The sequence below is a fragment of the Salmo salar genome, chromosome ssa03 (genome assembly GCF_905237065.1).
Source record: "Salmo salar chromosome ssa03, Ssal_v3.1, whole genome shotgun sequence".
NCBI classification, from domain to species: domain Eukaryota; kingdom Metazoa; phylum Chordata; class Actinopteri; order Salmoniformes; family Salmonidae; genus Salmo; species Salmo salar.
The window spans coordinates 48,811,180-48,833,135 of NC_059444.1; the positions used below are offsets into that span (position 1 = coordinate 48,811,180).

Below are 21,956 nucleotides of genomic sequence, written 5' to 3' on the forward strand. Positions count from 1 at the left end.
TAAGAGCTTTGCACACCTGGATTGTACAATATTTTCATGTTAGTATTTTTTTTATTCTTCAGACCCTGTCATGTTGATCATTGATAGACAGCCAAGTCACAACTGTAACTAGGCCACTCAAACATTCAATGCCATCTTGGTAAGCAACTCCAGTGTATATTTGATGTTGTGTTTTAGGTTATTGTCCTGCTGAAAGGTAAATTTGTCTCCCAGAGTCTATTGGAAAGCAGACTTCACCAGATTTTCCTCTAGAATTTTGCCTGTGCTTAACTCGATTCCATTTATTTTTATCCCCCAAAAAATCCTAGTCCTTGACGATGACAAGCATGCCCATAATATGATGCAGCCACCACCATGCTTGAAAATACGAAGAGTGGTACTCAGTGATGTGTTGTGTTTGGCCCAAACATAACACTTTGTATTGAGGACATAAAGTTAATTTATTTCCTTTTTTTTTATTGCAAACAGGTGCAAGTTTTGGAATATTTTTTTGCTCTGTACAGGCGGCTTTTCACTCTGTCATTTAGATTAGTATTGTGTGGGGTAACTACAATGCTGTTGATCCATCCTCAGTTTTCTCTTATCACAGCCATTAAACTCTAACTGTTTTAAAGTCACCATTGGTCCCCATCTACGAATATTTGCCCGAGGCATTGGAAAACCTCCCTGGTCTTTCTGGTTGAATCTGTGTTTTGAACTCACTGCTCAACTGAGGGACCTTACAGATAATTGTATGTGTAGGGTACAGGGATGAGGTAGTCATTCAAAAATCATGTTAAATACAATTATTCCACACAGTGAGTCCATGCCACTTATTATTTGACTTAAGTACATTTTTACTCCTGAACTTATTTAGGCTTGCCATATCAAAGGGGTTGAATACTTATTGACTCAAGACATTTCAGCTTTTCGTTTTTAATTAATTTGTTAAAATGTCTAAAAACATAATTCCACTTTGACATTATGGGATATTGTGTGTAGGCCAGTGACACAATTCAGCCTCAAACATCTTTTAGGACAGAACGGGCTCTGGTGTAATATACCAACAGATAGCCTGTAGTCAAATATTTTCTACATTTCATCACGTTTTCACAAGCCTCATGCTTTTCATTTAATTGGATTATACAAGTGGTTTAGGTGATGGGTTGGGTGATCTGCATAATGAGAAATTAGGTTTCCAAAATTGAAACCGTGACCTGAAATAACCTGTATACACAATGTGTATCATTATGAACTGGCACTGAACATTAGATGAGTCTTTGTGTTCCAGGTCAAGTCCTATTCTTCCCATATCTATAAAGCACATCATAATTGTTCTCCACTCCCTGCCTTGTACTCTTCTTTTCTCTCCACCACCCTCCCCATCCCCTTCTCTGTCCTGTAGCCCTGCATGAGGTCCTGTCCGCAGGCAGAGACTGTCTGGTGGCGGGGGACTCATGCTCCAGCGATGAGACCTGCAGCCCACGTCTGCGGACCCTGCGTCAGTGCGTGGCGGGCGATGGCAGCATGAAGCTGGGCCCCGGGGCCCGGAGCCAGTGCGCCAACGCCGTCTCAGCCCTGATTTCTAGCCCCCTGCATGGCTGCCAGTGCAAACGGGGTATGAAGAAGGAGAAGAACTGCCTCAGCATCTACTGGAGTCTTCATCAGTCTGTCATTCACGGTGAGCAACTTAGCTCTGTCATTTGTATCGGATGGGATGGCGGCCAAGTCCATTTATGTAACACAGGTTACAGATTTAACTCTCTACCCACAACACAATCTGGCTGATGCAGCTTAGTCATGATGCCTGGCACACAGTCAGTCATCAGTCACCACACCTGGCGTTACCGTGTAACAAATTACTGAAGGTCCTTGGAGAGGGGGAGTATTTGCTGTATTAACCTGCAGGAGTCATAATAAACAACTACAGGAAATGAACAATGTGCAAGTCCTGTTCATTAGCTCCAAAGGGATACAGTGTCATTACTGTGTCATATAATGTGTCATTCCGTATCCCCTCAGGACTCAACCTGGTAGAGAGTTACCCTTACGAAGCCATGGAGAGAGACTACGACTCCGTTCGTCTGGCCTCCATCACGGCTGGTAAGTAGATGGACCTCGGTTTATTTTGATCTTACTGCAACCTTTTGACCATGAGCCAGAGGTTTCATGTTGAAATAACCCATCTTGTATCTTTTAGGTCCCCCTGGAGGGCAGCCTTAGGCATAGAATAACCCACATTGTATCCTGAAGGCATAGTTAAAAATTTATACAATTAGCATCATAAAAAATGTGATGTTTTGCTTCCAAGCATCTCATTTACATCTGATTTAACATTTCATTTGCAGGAAGAGAAGTACAGAGGAACAATGAATACCCGTAAATAATTATTTAGGTTTCTCAAGACGTTTACTACTTTTAAATGGCAATTTCCCTCAAGACTGATGTATGTCTGAATGTGTTTATTCACTTATAATGAGATTATTGTTTCATGCTTTGGAAATTCAAATTAGGATCAAATGTCCTAAATAAGCTCTAACCATCAGATATATCTACCCATAACTTATATATTTGTTTGGTTATTTGAAGAGGTTAGGACTACAGTATGACGGTGTGCCTCCTCAGAGGAAAGAATCCAATGCATTCAAACAAAAAATACCACTAACCTTAGAACAAGAGAGGAACTTGATTATCCATCTGTATTGTTTCAACATGTATCACTGATAGGTGATATAGCATTTACCCAAAATGTTTTGCTTGGTCATTCTCGTCTTATTCTATGCTACTGATTCCTGGTTCCTCCTATTCCTTGCGCCAACAGACTCTGAGGCCAACGTGGCGACGGTGAACCGTTGCCTGGATGCAGCCAAAGCGTGTAACGTTGACGACCTGTGCCAGAAGCTCCGCACAGAGTACGTATCTGCCTGCATCAAACCCTTGGCCAAGTCAGGCCTCTGCAACAAGGCCAAGTGTAACAAGGCCCTACGCCGGTTCTTTGATCGCGTCCCTCCAGCCTACACACATGAGCTGCTTTTCTGCCCTTGCACGGACATGGCGTGCGCCGAGAGACGCAGGCAAACCATTGTTCCCGGCTGCTCCTATGAGGACTCAGACAAACCCAGCTGCCTCATACAGATGAGTATGTGCAAGGGTGACTATGTGTGCAGGTGAGTTAGAAGCTCTAATAACACAACATACTGTTAATGTGTAATGTACTGTACCCATGTACGTACTTTTCTCTTTTGGGACATAGGCCACAATGAGCTACTACCACTTCTTTCTGTTTTTGGCAACATATTGTGACTCGCTCCCAGAGGTTGATTTCTGCCAGCTCATCTCTCACAGCCTTGTACACTCACAGTGTAAGATGTATAACACTGGCTCCCAAAAGTATTTTTGCTTCTACCGAAAAACTGTTCATATTTATTGTGAACCACCAACTCAACAAACCAATGCTTCAACCCAGTCTTTAGTCATGAGTTTCATGACCCAGACAGTACCAGCTGTGACCCAACAGTGGGGCCGTGACTGATTATTTGGGAACCACATCTGTATCAGGTCAGACAAACCGAACAAGCAATCAACAAAATGGTTCAATATTCTACCCCCAAACCTGTCTACCAACATCGTTTAGAACAGCCCTGAGAGTCTGCTGGATAAACACATTAAATATTTTACGCAGATAAAATGTAAGATGGATTAAATTTATTGCTCATTGCGATCTCTTGTCATGACCATTATTTCTACTTCCCCCTTTTCTGCTCTGTGGCTGTACTAGTGATTCTGGATTGTGGAATGAAATAAATAAAATAAACAAATACCCCTCACTGCAGTATGCCACATAGCCTTACACATAAACTCAGCAAAAAAGAAACGTCTTCTAACTGTCAACTGTTTATTTTCAGCAAACTTAACATGTGTAAATATTTGTATTAACATAAGATTCAACAACTGAGAAATAAACTGAACAAGTTCCACAGACATGTGACTAACAGAAATGTAATAATGTGTCCCTGAACAAAGGGGGGTCAAAATCAAAAGTAACAGTCAGTATCTGGTGTGGCCACCAGCTGCATTAAGTAATGCAGTGCATCTCCTCCTCATGGACTGCACCAGATTTGCCAGTTCTTGCTGTGAGATGTTACCCCACTCTTCCACCAAGGCACCTGCAAGTTCCCGGACATTTCTGGGGGGAATGGCCCTAGCCCTCACCCTCCGATCCAACAGGTCCCAGACATGCTCAATGGGATTGAGATCCGGGCTCTTTGCTGGCCATGACATTCCTGTCTTGCAGGAAATCACGCACAGAACGAGCAGTACGGCTGGTGACATTGTCACGCTAGAGGGGCATGTCACGTGAGCCTGCAGGAAGGGTACCACATGAGGGAGGAGGATGTCTTCCCTGTAACGCATAGCGTTGAGATTACCTGCAATGACAACAAGCTCAGTCTGATGATGCTGTGACACACCGCCCCAGACCATGACGGACCCTCCACCTCCAAATCGATCCCGCTCCAGAGTACAGGCCTCGGTGTAACACTCATTCCTTCGACAATAAACGCGAATCCGACCATCACCCCTGGTGAGACACAACCGCGACTCATCAGTGAAGAGCACTTTTTTGCCAGGCAACGTTGTTGCAGGTGATGTCTGGTGAGGACCTGCCTTACAACAGGCCTACAAGCCCTCAGTCCAGCCTCTCTCAGCCTATTGCGGACAGTCTGAGCACTGATGGAGGGATTGTGCGTTCCTGGTGTAACTCGGGCAGTTGTTGTTGCCATCCTGTACCTGTCCCGCAGGTGTGATGTTCGGATGTACCGATCCTGTGCAGGTGTTGTCATGCCTCCTTGCAGCATGCCTAAGGCACGTTCACGCAGGTGAGCAGGGACCCTGGGCATCTTTCTTTTGGTGTTTTTCAGAGTCCGTAGAAAGGCTTCTTTAGTGTCTTAAGTTTTCATAACTGTGACCTTAATTGCCTACCGTCTGTAAGCTGTTAGTGTCTTAACGACCGTTCCACAGGTGCATGTTCATTAATTGTTTATCATTCATTTAAACCCTTCACAAGTAAGATCTGTGAAGTTATTTGGATTTTTAGGAATGATCTTTGAAAGACAGGGTCCTGAAAAAGGGACGTTTCTTTTTTGCTGAGTTTACTAGTGCGGTACCAAATTCATAGCACAACCCTATCGTCCACCAGTGAAAACCATTGCATAAAACAATCTTTTTTACCATCGTTGTAATTTGTGTCCAGCCGTTGCTCGCTACTAAACAGTGCTAGTTGTATTGGATCTGTGTAGGTCCCGTCTGGCTCAGTTCCAGTACGACTGCCAACCAGCCGAGTCGTCTGCCAACAGCTGCAAGCAGGGGAACTATGGAGCCTGCCTACTTGCCTACACAGGCCTGATAGGTGGGTACAGAGCCTGAGAGCAAATGAAGGATGCAAACGGATTGGAGAAAGCAAAATGAGTGGAGGAGAGAGGGTAAATCGCTGAATAGAGAACAGGAGAAAGAGAGAAAGGGAAGTATTTAAAATGTAACTAACCTACAGTGTACTGAAAAAGGAGAAAGCAGTTAGAGGCGCAACAAGAGAAGGATGGAAAAGGAAAACTAATGAATAAAGAACCAGAGAAAGATTGTCAGGAAATGTTTGATTTGGAGGGAAATTAAAGTTACTATGTAAAGGCGCTACATGTAACAATTTAGCTATAGTTCATATTTCTTTATTGTTTCAAAGTACGTCCAGAAATAGTTTATGCACTTCTTTCTGATCTTATTATAACCCCAAAAACATCTGCTGCATGGGTGTGAGGTAATGTTATGATATTTATGTTTGCAAACTTACGGATGAGACCCAATCATGAAACTGAAAGATGCTGATGTATGTACATACAAGGAAAGTATTTGCCATTTGGAGGTGGAAATGCGATATTTAGCTTCTTTAATAGTGTAGGCCTAAAATAAATGAGTAGGATTTGAGTAGATCCTATTTGTGGAGGTTTAAAGCAGTATGTACCCTGAGTATACAAAACATTAAGAACATGCTCTTTCCACGACAGACTGACCAGGTGAATCCAGGTGAAAGATATGATCACTTATTAATGTCACTTGTTAAATCCACTTCAATCAGTGTAGATGAAGGGGAGGAGACAGGTTTAAGAAGGATTTTTAGACAATTGATTCTTGAGACAATTGAGACATGGCTTGTGTATGTGTGCCATTCAGAGGGTGAATGGGCAAGACAAAAGATTGAAGTGGCTTTGTACAGGGTATTGCAGTATTTGACAGGCGCACCAGTTTGTGTCAAACCCTGCCGCGTTGCAGTTCTTTTGACGCTCAAGTTTCCTGCGTGTATCAACAATGGTCCACCACCCTAAGGACATCCAGCCAACTTGACACAACTGTGGGAAGCATTGGCGTCAGTATGGGCCAGCATCCTTGTGGAGTCCATGTCCCAATGAATTGAGGCTGTTCCGAGGAAAAAAGTGGAGGGGGGGTGCAGCTCAATATTAGGAAGGTGTTCCTAATGTTTGTTCAGTGTATATACAGTTGAAGTCGGAAGTTTACATACACCTTAGCCAAATACATTTAAACTTAGTTTTTCACAATTCCTGACATTTAATCCTAGTAAAATTCTCTGTCTTAGGTCAGTTAGGATCACCACTTTATTTTAAGAATGTGAAATGTCAGAATAATAGTAGAGAGAATGATTTATTTAAGCTTTTATTTCTTTCATCACATTCCCAGTGGGTTAGAAGTTTACATACACTCAATTAGTATTTGGTAGCATTGCCTTTAAATTGTTTAACTTGGGTCAAACTTTTCAGGTAGCCTTCCACAAGCTTCCCACAATAAGTTGGGTGAATTTTGGCCCATTCCTCCTGTCAGAGCTGGTGTAACTGAGTCAGGTTTGTAGGCCTCCTTGCTCGCACACGCTTTTTCAGTTCTGCCCACAAATTTTCTATAGGATTGAGGTCAGGGCTTTGTGATGGCCACTCCAATACCTTGACTTTGTTGTCCTTAAGCCATTTTGCCACAACTTTGGAAGTATGCTTGTGGTCATTGTCCATCTGGAAGACCCATTTGCGACCACGCTTTAACTTCCTGACTGATGCCTTGAGATGTTGCTTCAATATATCCACGTAATTTTCCTGCCTCATGATGCCATCAATTTTGTGAAGTGCACCAGTCCCTCCTGCAGCAAAGCACCCCACAACATGATGCTGCCACCCCCGTGCATCACGGTTGGGATGGCGTTCTTCAGCTTGCAAGCATCCCCTTTTTCCTCCAAACAAAACGATGGTCATTATGGCCAAATAGTTCTATTTTTGTTTCATCAGACCAGAGGACATTTCTCCAAAAAGTATGATCTTTGTCCCCATGTGCAGTTGCAATCCGTAGTCTGGCTTTTTTTTGGTGGTTTTGGAGCAGTGGCTTCTTCCTTGTTGAGCGGCCTTTCAGGTTATGTCGATATAGGATTTGTTTTACTGTGGATATAGATCATTTTGTACCTGTTTCCGACAACATCTTCACAAGGTCCTTTGCTGTTGTTCTGGGATTGATTTGCACGTTTCGCTCCAATGTACGTTCATCTCTAGGAGACAGAACTCGTTTCCTTCCTGAGCGGTATGACGGCAGCGTGGTCCCATGATGTTTATACTTGTGTACTATTGTTTGTACAGATTAACATGGTACCTTCAGGCGTTTGGAAATTGCTCCCAAGGATGAACCAGACTTGTGGAGGTCTACAATTTTTTTTTCTGAGGTCTTGGCTGATTTCTTTTGATTTTCCCATGATGTCAAGCAAAGAGTCATTGAGATTGAAGGTAGGCCTTGAAATACATCCACATTTACACCTCCAATTGACTCAAATTATGTCAATTAGCCTATCAGAAGCTTCTAAAGCCATGCCATAATTTTCTGGAATTTTCCAAGCTGTTTAAAGGCACAGTCAACTTAGTGTATGTAAACTTCTGACCCACTGGAATTGTGATAAAGTGAAATAATCTGTCTAAACAATTGCTGGAAAAATTACTTTTGTCATGCACAAAGTAGATGTCCTTACCGACTTGCCGAAACTACAGTTTGTTAACAAGAAACTTGTGGAGTGGTTGAAAAACGAGTTTTAATGACTCCAACTTAAGTGTATGGAAACTTCCGACTTCAACTGTATGTCCTAATATGCCGTACACATAAGGACCTCTGAAGGCAGACTCTGAAGTGTAAAGGCTGTTATTACGCTTTGAGAAGTGTCTTTGATGAAATGTAGACTTTGTTTTATGCAATCGCTCAAAGATTGGCCATTTCTTTCATGTTCTTGAAAAAAGAGCACAAAGCGACCTAATACATTTCAAGAGCTTCCTGTGGTGCACTTCAGCCAACAAACATACAATTGGCATTTTCATTCCTGGTCTGTATTTATTAAGCACTTAAACTCTCCATTCCATTTCAAAACTTGGGAGAGAAATGGCACACAAACACTTCCAACCGTTTTCAAAGAAAGCACAAATTAAAGTGTCTTTAACTCCATTAAAAACGAGCAACAGACAGCTGCAAGAATTACCCTCAACACACTTGTACTCATAGCTGCATTTTTGCTCATTTCTTGAATAACATCCCCACTCACATTGTGCGATTGAACTGTGAATTGCAAATAAGGTTCATAAATGTTTCAGGTTGCATAACAGTCTTATAACAATGGGTCTTTCGAGGGAATGAATATTTGATACTAAACTGAGAACATATTGTTTCTGCAGGCAGTTCGATAACTCCCAACTATGTGGATAACTCCACATCTAGCGTGGCCCCATGGTGCTCCTGCTCTGCCAGTGGAAACCAGAAAGTAGAGTGCTCCGACTTCCTGGAATACTTCACCAACAACGTCTGTCTCAGTGAGTGGCTCCCATCAAGTCATCACAAAAATCAGTCTCCAGTGACTTAGCCTGCATCCCAAATGGCCTAGTTTTGACTAGGTTCCATAAGGCTCTGGTCAAGAGTAATGCACTATTTAGGGAATAGGGTGGCATTTGGGATATAGCCTTAGTGTAGGGTTGTGTTCACTAGGCACACAATGGAGGAAAACGGCCCAAGGCACTATTGGAAACATTTTGAAACCTTTTGCTATGGTATTCTCTAATGAGCATGTTACACTACCCAGGTTTATAGGGGAGAAGAACAAGAGCAACATCTTCTTGTATCTCAAGATGCCCTATAAAATATTGTTCTGTATTTTCCAATGGTAAATTATATGGGACGATTTACTCCATGAGTTCTGGGGATCAGTTTTTTTGTCATGTCTCTCATATGCTGTCTCCCTTTTGAGGAATGATTTATCCAACATCTCAAAAACAACACTTTGGTTTTCCATGAATTGGTCTACATAACAATGCTTTTGCAATTACAAAAAACCTTCACAGAGCTACCATTGAAACCAAGCATAATTTGATTTGTTTAATTATCTGTTGAATTGAATGCAGCTTTTCTCTTATTTCCAAATGTTATTTATTGGGTGATGTTACTCCTCGTTCATCCTAGCCTATTTGCATTGATGTATACCTGTGCCAAAGGACTACAGCACATTGGGCTCACTAGGAGAAGTAATTTGACTAGGGGAAAATTTGATACAATGAGGCAGATATGTCCCACAGCAGTTAGTTACCTGTAGGCTCAATAGCAGTGAATGATTGTGTTAAATAGAGTTATCTCCTCTGTGGGAAAATTACCAGTCAGAGTATGATCTCGTGCTATTTCTTTCTCTCTTTCTTCCTTTCTTTCACTCTCTCACTTTCTCGCTCCTCTCTCTCTTTCACCCCTCTCTCTCTCGCCCCTCTCTCTTTCTCATTAATTATCCCCTTCATGCCGTATCCTTGGTAATTCCACCTGGGTGTTCACAGTGCCTTTCCTGAGTGAAAAGGAAATAGAATCACAGGGCTAACCTAAAGTAATAACATTTATTAATTCACCCCAGCTTATTGGCTTATGCATAGATTCCCGTTTCAACAGTTGATGTAAATATTGGCTGATAATATGCAACTTGTACAGAGTTCCTTATGGAGACCATTTGTGTCGATTACAGACTTAACCCATAATAGCACAGTAATAGTAATGTTACTACATGCAATGATTGTGTAATATCTCATGTTGGGAGACAAGTTAGTTTAACCTTCTGATGGTGTAAGCAAATGTGTGATATGTTCATGATCCATCTTAGAAGATGAAGAGTGCCTTCAAACACATGACCCAGACATTCATTTTTGGCTTTATTTTAGGAGCTTCATGCATCATTGTGTGTGACTCACTCACCCTGACGGTCATCCATTTCTATTCCAATCTTGCGCATGCCCTTTCTAATAATTAATCATCCTTGTTATTGACAGTGTTTTTCATCTCACCTGTTTAAACAGACAGGGGCTATCTTCCTCCCGGGTAAATCTAGTGCCATCAGATAGCAACCTGTCCTATGGCCTGTCCTCTCCATGACAAAAAAGGACACAGAGCGAGGTCTCAGACTTGTTTGGCCGATGCCACTAGTCTGTGAGCTAATGAGAGGATGTGGAGAGACAGGTGCAGTTGGGGAAACATGAAGAGAATACTGAGTATTTTTCTTCTCCACCGAGCAAATCCAAATTGGTCCGAGCCGTTCAGGCAGAATGCAGAATGAGTCCTGTGCAGTAATTGAATGTGGCCGTGATTGTAAATTCATTAAGACGTATCATGTCCATTTCGGGAGCCTCAGGTTAATTGTCTCCTCTTCTCACACTGTGCCTTTTCTCATCTTGTGAAACAGGGAATGCCCTCCTGGCGTTTGGGAGCGGGACAGACGTGATGCCCACGTCCAGCAAATCGGGACACCTCAGCCCAGCCACTGGCAGAGAGAGTCATGCCATCAACCCTCTGCCTGCTACTGTAGAGACCACATGGAACATTCCGGAATCAATTATTCCAACACAGGTGTGGTGATTGTTTTGTTGATTGACCCTGATGAAACAGAGATAAAATGGAATATAATAGACCGTTTTTCAGTTGTTTGTACAGTATTTCATCTAAAGAAAGAGTTGCCAGGAGTTAATACCTTTGCCATTAACTCCCACCCGATCACCTTTGACACATTGTTTTGAAATTTCTGAATGATAATGCATAGCTTAGTTTTGGCCCTCGGCAGTGAATAATACCTACCTAGTTTTGTTATGTTTCAGGCTAACCATGTGGGGCTACAATGTTTTTTGTCACATTGATCTCTCTTTCTCACCCTTAGGCCAGCGGAAACGACCAATTGCGGAGAGATTCTACCCTCCCATCAGATGGGCTCCCAAACTCTGCCCCCGCACTTGGCCTACTGCCTCCAACTTCCTTTACTGGCCTTTTGGTCCTACCTCTGCTCTTATATGGTCACTAAATGAGGAAACACTGCCAAGGACCACCCATAAAGCAGGAGTATTTGGTCACAAATTCTGGATACATTTTTGTCTTTAGCATATAGGCTACTCCTTCTCCTAAACATGTACAGCATAGTCCTTTTCCTATTTTTTGTGTTAGTGGTTCAGCTGCACTTGCAAGTCCCTTAGGTGTACGACTTGGAGAGACTGAGACAGATTGGTTTCAATCTGTATACTTGTACATTGTTATCGCTTCGAGTCAAGATGAAAGTACTTTTTTGTGGACTAACCTACCATCCAGCTATCCAAGCACATCCAAGCACAGGACTGAATTCTAAAAATGCCATCGGGAACTACACGGTTATTCTTTAAGATCTCTATATAAACGGAAAGCTCACGAGAAACGGACTCTAGTGAACAGTCTTTATTTCGTACTCAACTGCACAAACTGATTGGAAAAGACCCTTGCGGATATAAGGGCTTTAATACCGCTCTCTTCGACTTGACTGAAGGAGGAACATTGTTTCTGATCAATACTGGAATGGTAGAGATGGACAGTGGAGCTACGGCTTATTCAGCCATTCTGGACAAATACCCTGACTCTGATCATTCCAAGTGCTGTCGGCTGCAAGAGATGTGGAAACTTTAGAATACGTGGGATAGCTCTGACCTAATGATTATCATGCACGCAGTGAAGATTGGTCTCTTTGTCATGCTGTCATCGCCAGTTCATTTGTTCTCGCTAATGCTTAGCTAAGTGTTCATCATAAAACACTTTCTTCTCCTAGAACTTTGTTAAAATTAAGTTATGAGCAAACATGTTCTCTGTGTACAGTACCATTGTTCTGTGTTTGTGTGGAAGGACTGCCTTCTTTTCCTCATTTTGTAAATGGACATTTCTCAGAGGGTGTCTGAATTAGTATGCCATATAGGAACAAGGGCTTGTGTCTCAACATTTTGGGCAATATTGAACCCTTTCCACACTACTGAGCCTAGCCAAGACAAGCTGAAATGTACTATGCTGCCCTCGATACACATCCACCATAGTTGCTGAAACCATGCTGGAATGCACAATGTGAAAAGAAAATACCAGAGACAATCGCAGAATACAGTACAGTTCATACAGTAGAAAGGGTATATGTGACCTGTTCATGGTAATATGGTCATGAATGATGCTATGTTCAATGGGGGAGGACAATGGGTTTCTGACGACATGGATAATATAGAGTTGGCTGGGTTTACTGTGCATTGGCAGGACAGATAAGCTACGTCTGGTGAGACGAGGGGTGGGGGTGTGTATTTGTCAATAACAGCTGGTGTGCGATGTCTAATATTAAAGAAGTCTCGAGGTAGTGCTCGCCTGAGGTGGAGTACCTCATGATAAGCTGTAGACCACACTATCTACTAAGAGAGTTCTCATCTATAGTATTCGTAGCCACCTATTTACCACCACACACCGACGTTGGCACTCAGACCGCACTCCACGAGCTGTATAAGGCCATAAGCAAACAAGAAAAAGCTCATCCAGAAGTGATGCTCCTAGTGGCCGGGGACTTTAATGCAGGCAAACTTAAATAATGTTTTACTTCAAATCTAGACAACCTTTACTTCACACACAGAGACACATACAAAGATCACCCTCGCCCTCCATTTGGCAAATCTGACTATAATTTTATCCTCCTGATTCCTGCTTACAAGCAAAAACGAAATCAGGAAGTACCAGTGACTCGCTCAATACAGAAGTGGTCAGATGACATGATATTACGCTACAGGACTATTTTGCTAGCACACACTGGAATATGTTCAGCCGATGTGTGCAAGACCTTTAAACATGTCAACATTCTCAAAGCCACGTGACCGGAAGGATTACCAGGAAGTGTACTCCTGGTACACGTCCTGCTAAGTGTCAAGTGTCTTCCATGACATTTTCAACCTTTCAACCCCCTGACCCAGTCTGTAATATAATATGTTTCAAGCAGAACACCATAGTGGAATACAGTGAGAGGAATACATTGGCTTGGTGCGACTATACTCAACTCATCACATTGCATGACTGATAGCTTTAAATTTTCATACACAATGTTCTGTGAGGAAAAACATGAAATCGGTCCACATGGCTTACTCAAATGGTACCTGGCTACAATTGTATTAAATGGAATTTGTACGACAGAAAAAAGGCCTCTCTCTCTCTGAAATATAATTACACTGACCTTTCATTGTGGTGTATCATGCCATGCATGCATAACACACCACAAAATAGAACAATGGTGTGACTATGATTCTGAATGTGGTTGATACCAATATTGGAAGTGTGGTGTTAAACACCACTGGACTTGGCTGCACTCCCAGGTATGCGTCAGTATTGCTTTCACTATCCTCACTGACAATACTTTTGTTTAGCCCAGGAAAACATGCATAAGGAATAAAGAAAACCCACAACATCAGAATTCAGTGGGAGTATAAAAGGAACATTAATAATTCTAGGTTTCAAAATGTTTTTACTGAGCAGAAAATAGTTCTTGACATTTAAAGACTACAGAAGTAATAGCCGTCCAATGAAAAAGTGAAATCAAATCAAACTTTATTTGTCACATGCGCCGAATACAACAGGTGCAAACCTTACTGTGAAATGCTTACAAACCCTTAACTAACAATGCAGTTCAAGAAAAAGTTAAGAAAATATTTACCAAATAAACGAAAGTAAAAAATAATAAAAAGTAACACTGTAAAATAACAATAATGAGGCTAAATACAGGGCCAACTGTTTGCTATGTCAATGTAAATGGTCCGGGTGGCCATTTGATTAATTGTTCAGCAGTCTTACCGCTTGGGGGTAGAAGCTGTTAACCTCTCTAGGGTAGGTGGCACCAAATCGTCCCACCTACGTAACAGCCAGTGTAATCCCGTGGCGCGTTATTAAAAAACCTCAAAAATGCAAAAACTTCAATTTTTCAAACATATGACTATTTTACACCATTTTAAAGACAAGACTCTCGTTAATCTAACCACACTGTCCGATTTCAAAAAGGCTTTACAACGAAAGCAAAACATTAGATTATGTCAGCAGAGTACCCAGCCAGAAATAATCAGACACCCATTTTTCAAGCTAGCATATAATGTCACATAAACCCAAACCACAGCTAACCTTTGAGCACTAACCTTTGATGATCTTCATCAGATGACAACCCTAGGACATTATGTTATACAATACATGCATGTTTTGTTCAATCAAGTTCATATTTATATCAAAAACCAGCTTTTTACATTAGCATGTGACTAGCATGTGACTAGCATTCCCACCGAACACTGCCGGTGAATTTACTAAATTACTCACGATAAACGTTCACAAAAAGCATAACAATTATTTTAAGAATTATAGATACAGAACTCCTCTATGCACTCTATGTCCGATTTTAAAATAGCTTTTCGGTGAAAGCACATTTTGCAATATTCTCAGTAGATAGCCCGGCATCACAGGGCTAGCTATTTAGACACCCAGCAAGTTTAGCCCTCACCAAAGTCAGATTTACTATAAGAAAAATGTTATTACCTTTGATGTCTTCGTCAGAATGCACTCCCAGGACTTCTACTTCAATAACAAATGTTGGTTTGGTTCAAAATAATCCATAGTTATATCCAAACAGCGGCGTTTTGTTCGTGCGTTCAAGACACTATCCGAAAGGGTAAATAAGGGTGACGAGCATGGCGCAATTCGTGACAAAATATTTCTAAATATTCCATTACCGTACTTCGAAGCATGTCAACCGCTGTTTAAAATCAATTTTTATGCAATTTTTCTCATAAAAAAGCGATAATATTCCGACCGGGAATCTGCGTTTAGGTAAACAGACGAAAGGAAATAAAGCATTCGGTCGACTCGGGCACACGCCTAAGCCCATAGTACTCTGATCGGCCACTTGCCAAAAGCGATAATGTGTTTCAGCCAGAGGCTGCCTCGATATCGTTCAGCTTTTTCCCGGGCTCTGAGAGCCTATGGGAGCCGTAGGAAGTGTCACGTTATTGCAAATAATAAAAAGAGCCAAGATGAAACACAGCTTGTCAGACAGGCCACTTCCCATATAGAATCCTCTCAGGTTTTTGCCTGCCATATGAGTTCTGTTATACTCACAGACACCATTCAAACAGTTTTAGAAACTTTAGGGTGTTTTCTATCCAAAGCCAATAATTATATGCATATTCTAGTTACTGGGCAGGAGTAGTAACCAGATTAAATCGGGTACGTTTTTTATCCGGCCGTGTCAATACTGCCCCCTAGCCCTAACAGGTTAAGGAGCCTTTTGGTCTTAGACTTGATGCTCTGGTACCGCTTGCTGTGCAGTCTATGACTTTGGTGACTGGAGTCTTCGACAATTTTTTGGGCCTTCCTCTGACACCGCCAAGTTATACAGTTGAAGTCGGAAGTTTACACCTTAGCCAAAAACATTTAAACTCAGTTTTTCACAATTCCTGACATTTAATCTTTGTAAAAAATTCCCTGTATTAGGTCAGTTAGTATCACCACTTTATTTTAAGAATGTGAAATGTCAGAATAATAGTAGAGACAATGATTTAGGCCCGCCTATTCTTGTAGTCCACGATCAGCTTCTTTGTCTTGCTCACATTGAGGGAGGGGTTGTTGTCCTGGCACCAGACTGCCAGGTCTCTGACCTCCTCCCCGTAGGCTATCTCATCGTTGTCGGTAATCAGGCCTACCACTGTTGTGTTGTCAGCAAACATAGTGATAGTGTTGGAGTCTTGTTTGGCCACGCAGTTCTGGGTGAACAGGGAGTACAGGAGGGGACTAAGCAAAAAATGAGGGGCCCCAGTGTTGAGGAGCAGTGTGGCAGACGTGTTGTTGCCTACCCTTACCACCTGGGGCGGGCCATCAGGAAGTCCAGGATCCAGTTGCAGAGAGAGGTGTTTTGTTCCATGGTCCTAAGCTTAGTGATGAGCTTTGTGGGCACTATGGTGTTGAAGGCTGAGCGGTAGTCAATGAACAGCATTCTCACATAGGTGTTCCTTTTGTCCAGACGGGAAAGGGCAGTGTGGAGTGCGATTGAGATTGCGTCATCTGTGGATCTGTTGGGGCGAATTAGGAGTGGGTCTAGGGTATCTGGGAGGATGCTGTTGATGTAAGCCATGACCAGCCTTTCAAAGCACTTCATGGCTTCATGGTCTGTTTGAAACATGTAGCTATTACAGACTCGGTAAGGGAGAGGTTGAACATTTTGGTCCGCACATGCTTTGAGTACTCGAGCATAAAAGGCATATAGCTCGTCTGGTATGCTCGCGTCACTGGGCAGCTCGCGGATGGGTTTCCATTTGTTGTCCATAATAATTTAGCGTCAAAGCCGGTGTAGTAGGATTCAATCTTAATCCTGTATTGACGCTTTGCCTGTTTGAGGGTTTGTCTTAGGGCTTAGCGGGATTTCTTATTAGCGTCCGGGTTAGAGTCACACTCCTTGAAAGCGGCAGCTCTAGCCTTTAGCTCAACGCGGATGTTGCCTGTAATCCATGGATTCTGGTTGGGATATGTACGTACGGTCACTGTGGGGACGACGTCGTCGATGCACTTATTAATAAAGCCAGTGACTGAGGTGGTATACTCCTCAATGCCATTAGAGGAATCCCGGAACATATTCCAGTCTGTGCTAGCAAAACAGTCCTGTAGCATAGTATCCACATTATCTGACCAGTTCCGTATTGAGCGAGTCACTGGTACTAGCTTTAGTTTTTGCTTGTAAGCAAGAATCAGGAGGATAGAATTATGGTCAGATTTGCCAAATGGAGGGTGAGGGAGAGCTTTGTCTGTGTGTGTGGAGTAAAGGTGGTCTAGAGGTTTTTTTTCTCCTCTGGTTGCACATGTGACATGCTGGTAGAAATGAGGTAAAACAGATTTAAGTTTGCCTGCATTAAAGTCCCCGGCCAGTAGGAGCATCGCTTCTGGATGAGCATTTTCTTGTTTGCTTATGGCCTTATACAGCTGGTTGAGTGCGGCCTTAGTGCCAGCATTGGTATGTGGTGGTAAATAGACGGCTACGAATAATATAGATGAGCACTCTCTTGGTAGATAGTGTGGTCAACAGCTTATCATAAGATACTCTACCTCAGATGAGCAATACCTCAAGACTTTTTTAATATTAGACATTGCGCACCAACTGTTACTGATAAATAGACTCACACCCCGCCCCTCGTCTTACCAGACGTAGCTTCTCTGTCCTGCCGATGCATGGAAAATCCCCCCAGCTCTATATTATCCGCGTTGTTGTTCAGCCACGACTCGGTGAAACATAAGATATTACAGTTTTAATGTCCCGTTGGTAGTAATTGTAATTGAAGTAATTGAAATGGTTGCACTATCTCCCATATAAAAGCTCCAAAGGAATGCACAGTTAATGGACATTTCATGGTATAACGTTAGTTATGGATTGATGTGGCCACATGGAATCCCTCAATTATTTATTACCGAACACTGCAGGGACACTGCTTTGATGGCCTCCCTTTTAGATGGGTCTGATATTACATGATTTACGTACTGCAAGGTGATTACATTACCCCCTGCAAGAAGATACAACCTATGTACACTACAGGATGAGTGAAAATGGTTTGTTTTACTCTAACAGTGATGAAACTCAGTGGTGGCTGATGGCCTAACAAGTTGAGGAGGATGATGGGATGAAAATTATTTTGAAGAATAAAAAAGCTAATGGTGACCATCTTTTATGTTCCAAGCCACCCTCTTTTTTGAACTACAAATCTGATTGTGAATTGAAGATCAACATCTTTTTACCCCTCTGCCATTCCCTTGATCCAATGTCTGTATTTCCTTCCATTTGGCCAAGCTCATTGTTGTAAACACTGCAACAAAGTATAGCCCGAGTTCATGAAACATGTAAATACAATTTTCTCTGTGCTCTACTCTCATATGTAATGACTTGTTAGTAGCTATTTCATGATTTCAACCCCTAACAATGAAACACAGAGGTAAACCCCATTGCATGCCTTCTCTAAAGCCCGTGACAAATGCTCACATCAACTTTGTATTTTCTCTCAATCTGGGAATTGGGGAAAGGTAATACTATATTGACCTTGTACGTACATAAAAAAACACATTACAAAAGCATGACCCTGTTTTTATTGTTGTCCATTGAGATGGGTGAGTTTTTTTAATGCTTTGCACAGTTTCTCCTATTTCTATCATACACTCAAACAACTAATTGTACTTCATTGAGACGAGTGAGAGTTATGTGTTTTGTACACCTTTCATCATAAATTCTGAGCACTACTTTCTCTAGTTGTCTAAGAAGGACATGCAGAGAGCAGAGCGAAGCTGTGCTTTGTGTTTGAACTTTATTTGGCTGAAGCTTTATAATCCACATACTGGAGCTTGTTTGCACAGTTTGGCTTTAAATCAGTCCAACTCAGCGCTAATAATATTCTGTCTGAAGGGCATTGCTGTGTTTCCCAAGCAGGAGCTTTATCACTGCTCTATAGCCCAGTCCTGAACACTGACTGAGGCAAGGCTACCACAAACATGTCACCACACTGCACTGTCTGGAACATTCAACCAGCATACAAAGACATTTGACTAAAAATGTTTTTAACATCAGCCTACTGTAGCAGACCTGGGTATTTGTGCTGAGCTTGATTTGGTTTGCCCGATACAATGGAAACAATGGAATAGTCCCCAAAGTGCAAACGCCAAGATAAATCAAGCGCATCTACAATACTTTGAAGTATTTCACCTAGGCCAGGTCTGACCCAGGTCTGGCATCTTTCAGTGATGTTGATGTTCTACAGCAGTATTTTGAGAGATTGCATTTGTGGTAGAGTGCATGTCAGTGGAAGACTATCACATTTACAGTATGTGAAATAATCAAACTTTCTCAGTGGGGGGTTCAGCAAATGGGTCAGGGTGAGCACATGCTTGTATGTGTGTGTGTGTTTGTACGTCCAGCAGTGAGTGTGCATGCGCATCTTGTTTATCAAGTTCTCTCCCCTCTCTGTTTGTGTGTGTGTGTATGTGCATGTGTGCGCGCAAGTGTGCTGCATATGTGTGTGCCTAATATGTGTGTGAACTACATCCGTGTCTGTCTGTGTGTGTGTGTGTGTATGTGTGTGTGTGTGTCTGTGTGGTGCTCTTATCACAGCGGCCAGCAGCTGCAGCGTGGCTGAGGCACTTATGTCCCTGAACAGAGGGGGAGTCTGTTTGGGGGGGGGGTCAGCTGGACTGGATAAGCTGCCCACTCCCTCTCCCACTCTCTATGCTAGCCCATGGGTCCATGTTGGGCCCCACTCATGCTACCCCCGAGCCCTGCATTTGAGAGCCCAGACTCCCTGGAGGCCGACCAGGCTTGCCCCTGACATGAAGCTGCCTGCGAGGGCCCATTTAGCCGGCAACTGTCGCTCTTTCGGGTTACAGTACACTGATTAATCATGACACGTTTGCTATATCTAGCTTAGCTGTCAAAGAATGCACATCTGCACAGTTTCACATTGTACATCACTCTGTCGTTTAATGACATGTGCCACTCATTCTGACAACCCATTCATCCGTAAAGCAGCATACTGTTGTAAACCATAACAACGTACAGTACAACGAACAGCACGTTGTACCATACATAACATCCCCCCCCCTTTAAAACCTGGGACTGCTACCATACATAAAAATGTTCATAGGGCAAGAACCTAGAGTGATACCTGTAAGAAAGAAACATTAACCCTTAAACCGGGGGTCGGCAACCCGCGGCTTTAAAGCCGCATGCAGCTCTTTAGCGCCGCCCTAGTGGCTCCCTGGAGCTTTTTCAAAAATATGAAAATGGAAAAAGATGGTGTGAATATATTTTTTGTTTTAATATAATTTATTATCCAATGCTGTAAAAATGTGTATAATAAATATTTAATTTCAACATTTCTGTCAATGAAGATTTACGTTTCTTTCAGCTCGGCGTAGTGCCAGACAGGTGGCTGTTGCAAACAAACCGGCGGGTGTGTCATGGGCCATGGATCCCAAAGGGAAAAAGAGAAAGATAGCTGAGGAGAACAGAGGATTCCACAGTTCTTGGACCGAATCATTTGCTTTCATTGCCAATGCGGAAGGATTGCCTGCGTGTTTGCTTTGTAATGAGAAGTTGTCAAATAACAAAAAGAGTAACGTGGAAAGACATTTCCATTCTTCCTGACAGTTATAGGAACATGAAGAAATATGCATTTGGAGTATTATCCATCTTTGGATCAACATACCTGTGCGAGCAGATATTCTCAAACATGAACTACATAAAATCCAAATACCGCACCCGCCTCACAGATGAGAGCTTGCAGTCCTGCGTGAAGATTAAAGTTACATCTTACATGCCCGATGTTGAGAAGCTATCCAGTGATGTCCGAAAACAGAAGTCACATTAAACGGGTAAGAACACAATCCTGTCATAGTCACATATTTAGTAACAGTGGCTGTTTTTATAAAGTGATTTCTGATTTTGCTCAGGTCCGAGGATGGCTGCATTGTATTGTGCGTGTCAAAAGAGAAGAGGGTGCTGCTGCATTTTACCCTTGCACATTTGCAGAAAACTAAAGAGAAGAGGATAATGCACAGAAATCGAACTTAAACTGTATTATTTTAATTGTATATACTTTACCTTTTCAAAAGGCTGCTGTTTTATTGCACTCTGTATGTTGCCCAGATAAGGGGGAAAAGAGAAGAGGATTGTATCGTATTATTGAGGATTGAAAAGGACTGCATTTTATTTCCATGGGGAGGTCTGAAATTACAGGAGGCCTATTATGCACGTTGCACATTTTGTTGTTGTTTTTTCGAATCCTAAAATAAAAATGACATCAAAAATATGATTTCTGTATTGTATTTCTATAATTTCATCAATGCAACGAAACATAATACATTAATATTATAATGGAAGCTAAACTTAAAGCACCATCGTACAGCAGAGTAGTCACGTGGTGCATCATTCTCTCATTCTATTTGTAGCCTACTTATCATTTTGATAGTAGGCTACTATAGCTAATATAGACACTTACAGCATGTGTTGCCTTCATTATAAGGCTTATATAAGGCTTTTAATTTTTTGCGGCTCCAGACAGATTTGTTTTTTGTTTTTTTGGTCCAATATGGCTCTTTCAACATTTTGGGTTGCCGACCCCTGCCTTAAACGGAAGAGATAAATAACGACTCTCCAAACTAGCCAGTTCAGTCCATTAACCTGGAGGTTGACTAAGACACCTAACAGCGTCTAAGCATGAAAGGAGGCCTCTTGACGTTACCCTAGGATAGGGGGCGCCACAGCGCATTTTGGAAAAAATTCGTGCCCATTTTCAACGGCCTACTAATCAGACTCAGAAGCTAGGATATGCATATAATTAATACCTGTGGATAGAAAACCCCCTAAAGTTTCTAAAACTGTTTGAATGGTGTCTGTGAGTATAACAGAACTCATATGGCAGTCAAAACCCCGAGACCGATTGAACCAGGAAGTGGAATTCTGAATTGTGGACTCAACTTCACGTCGTCGCCCATAATTCACACCGTGAGATATCGTTTATTGAGCACTTCCTATTGCTTCCACAAGATGTCGCCAGTCTTTACAAAGT

General features: G+C 42.2%; 1 protein-coding gene across 1 annotated transcript; it reads left to right on the plus strand.

The window, feature by feature from the left end:
- Positions 1 to 1,344: 1,344 nt before the first annotated feature.
- Positions 1,345 to 13,051, plus strand: LOC123741838 (GDNF family receptor alpha-4; the record flags this gene model as incomplete). The annotated part of the gene is made up of 7 exons (XM_045716042.1): positions 1,345 to 1,660; positions 2,002 to 2,082; positions 2,801 to 3,146; positions 5,277 to 5,386; positions 8,733 to 8,867; positions 10,763 to 10,926; positions 11,231 to 13,051. Coding segments are annotated over 7 exons (1,293 nt in total), but the record flags the coding sequence as incomplete, so codon positions are not given.
- Positions 13,052 to 21,956: the final 8,905 nt, after the last annotated feature.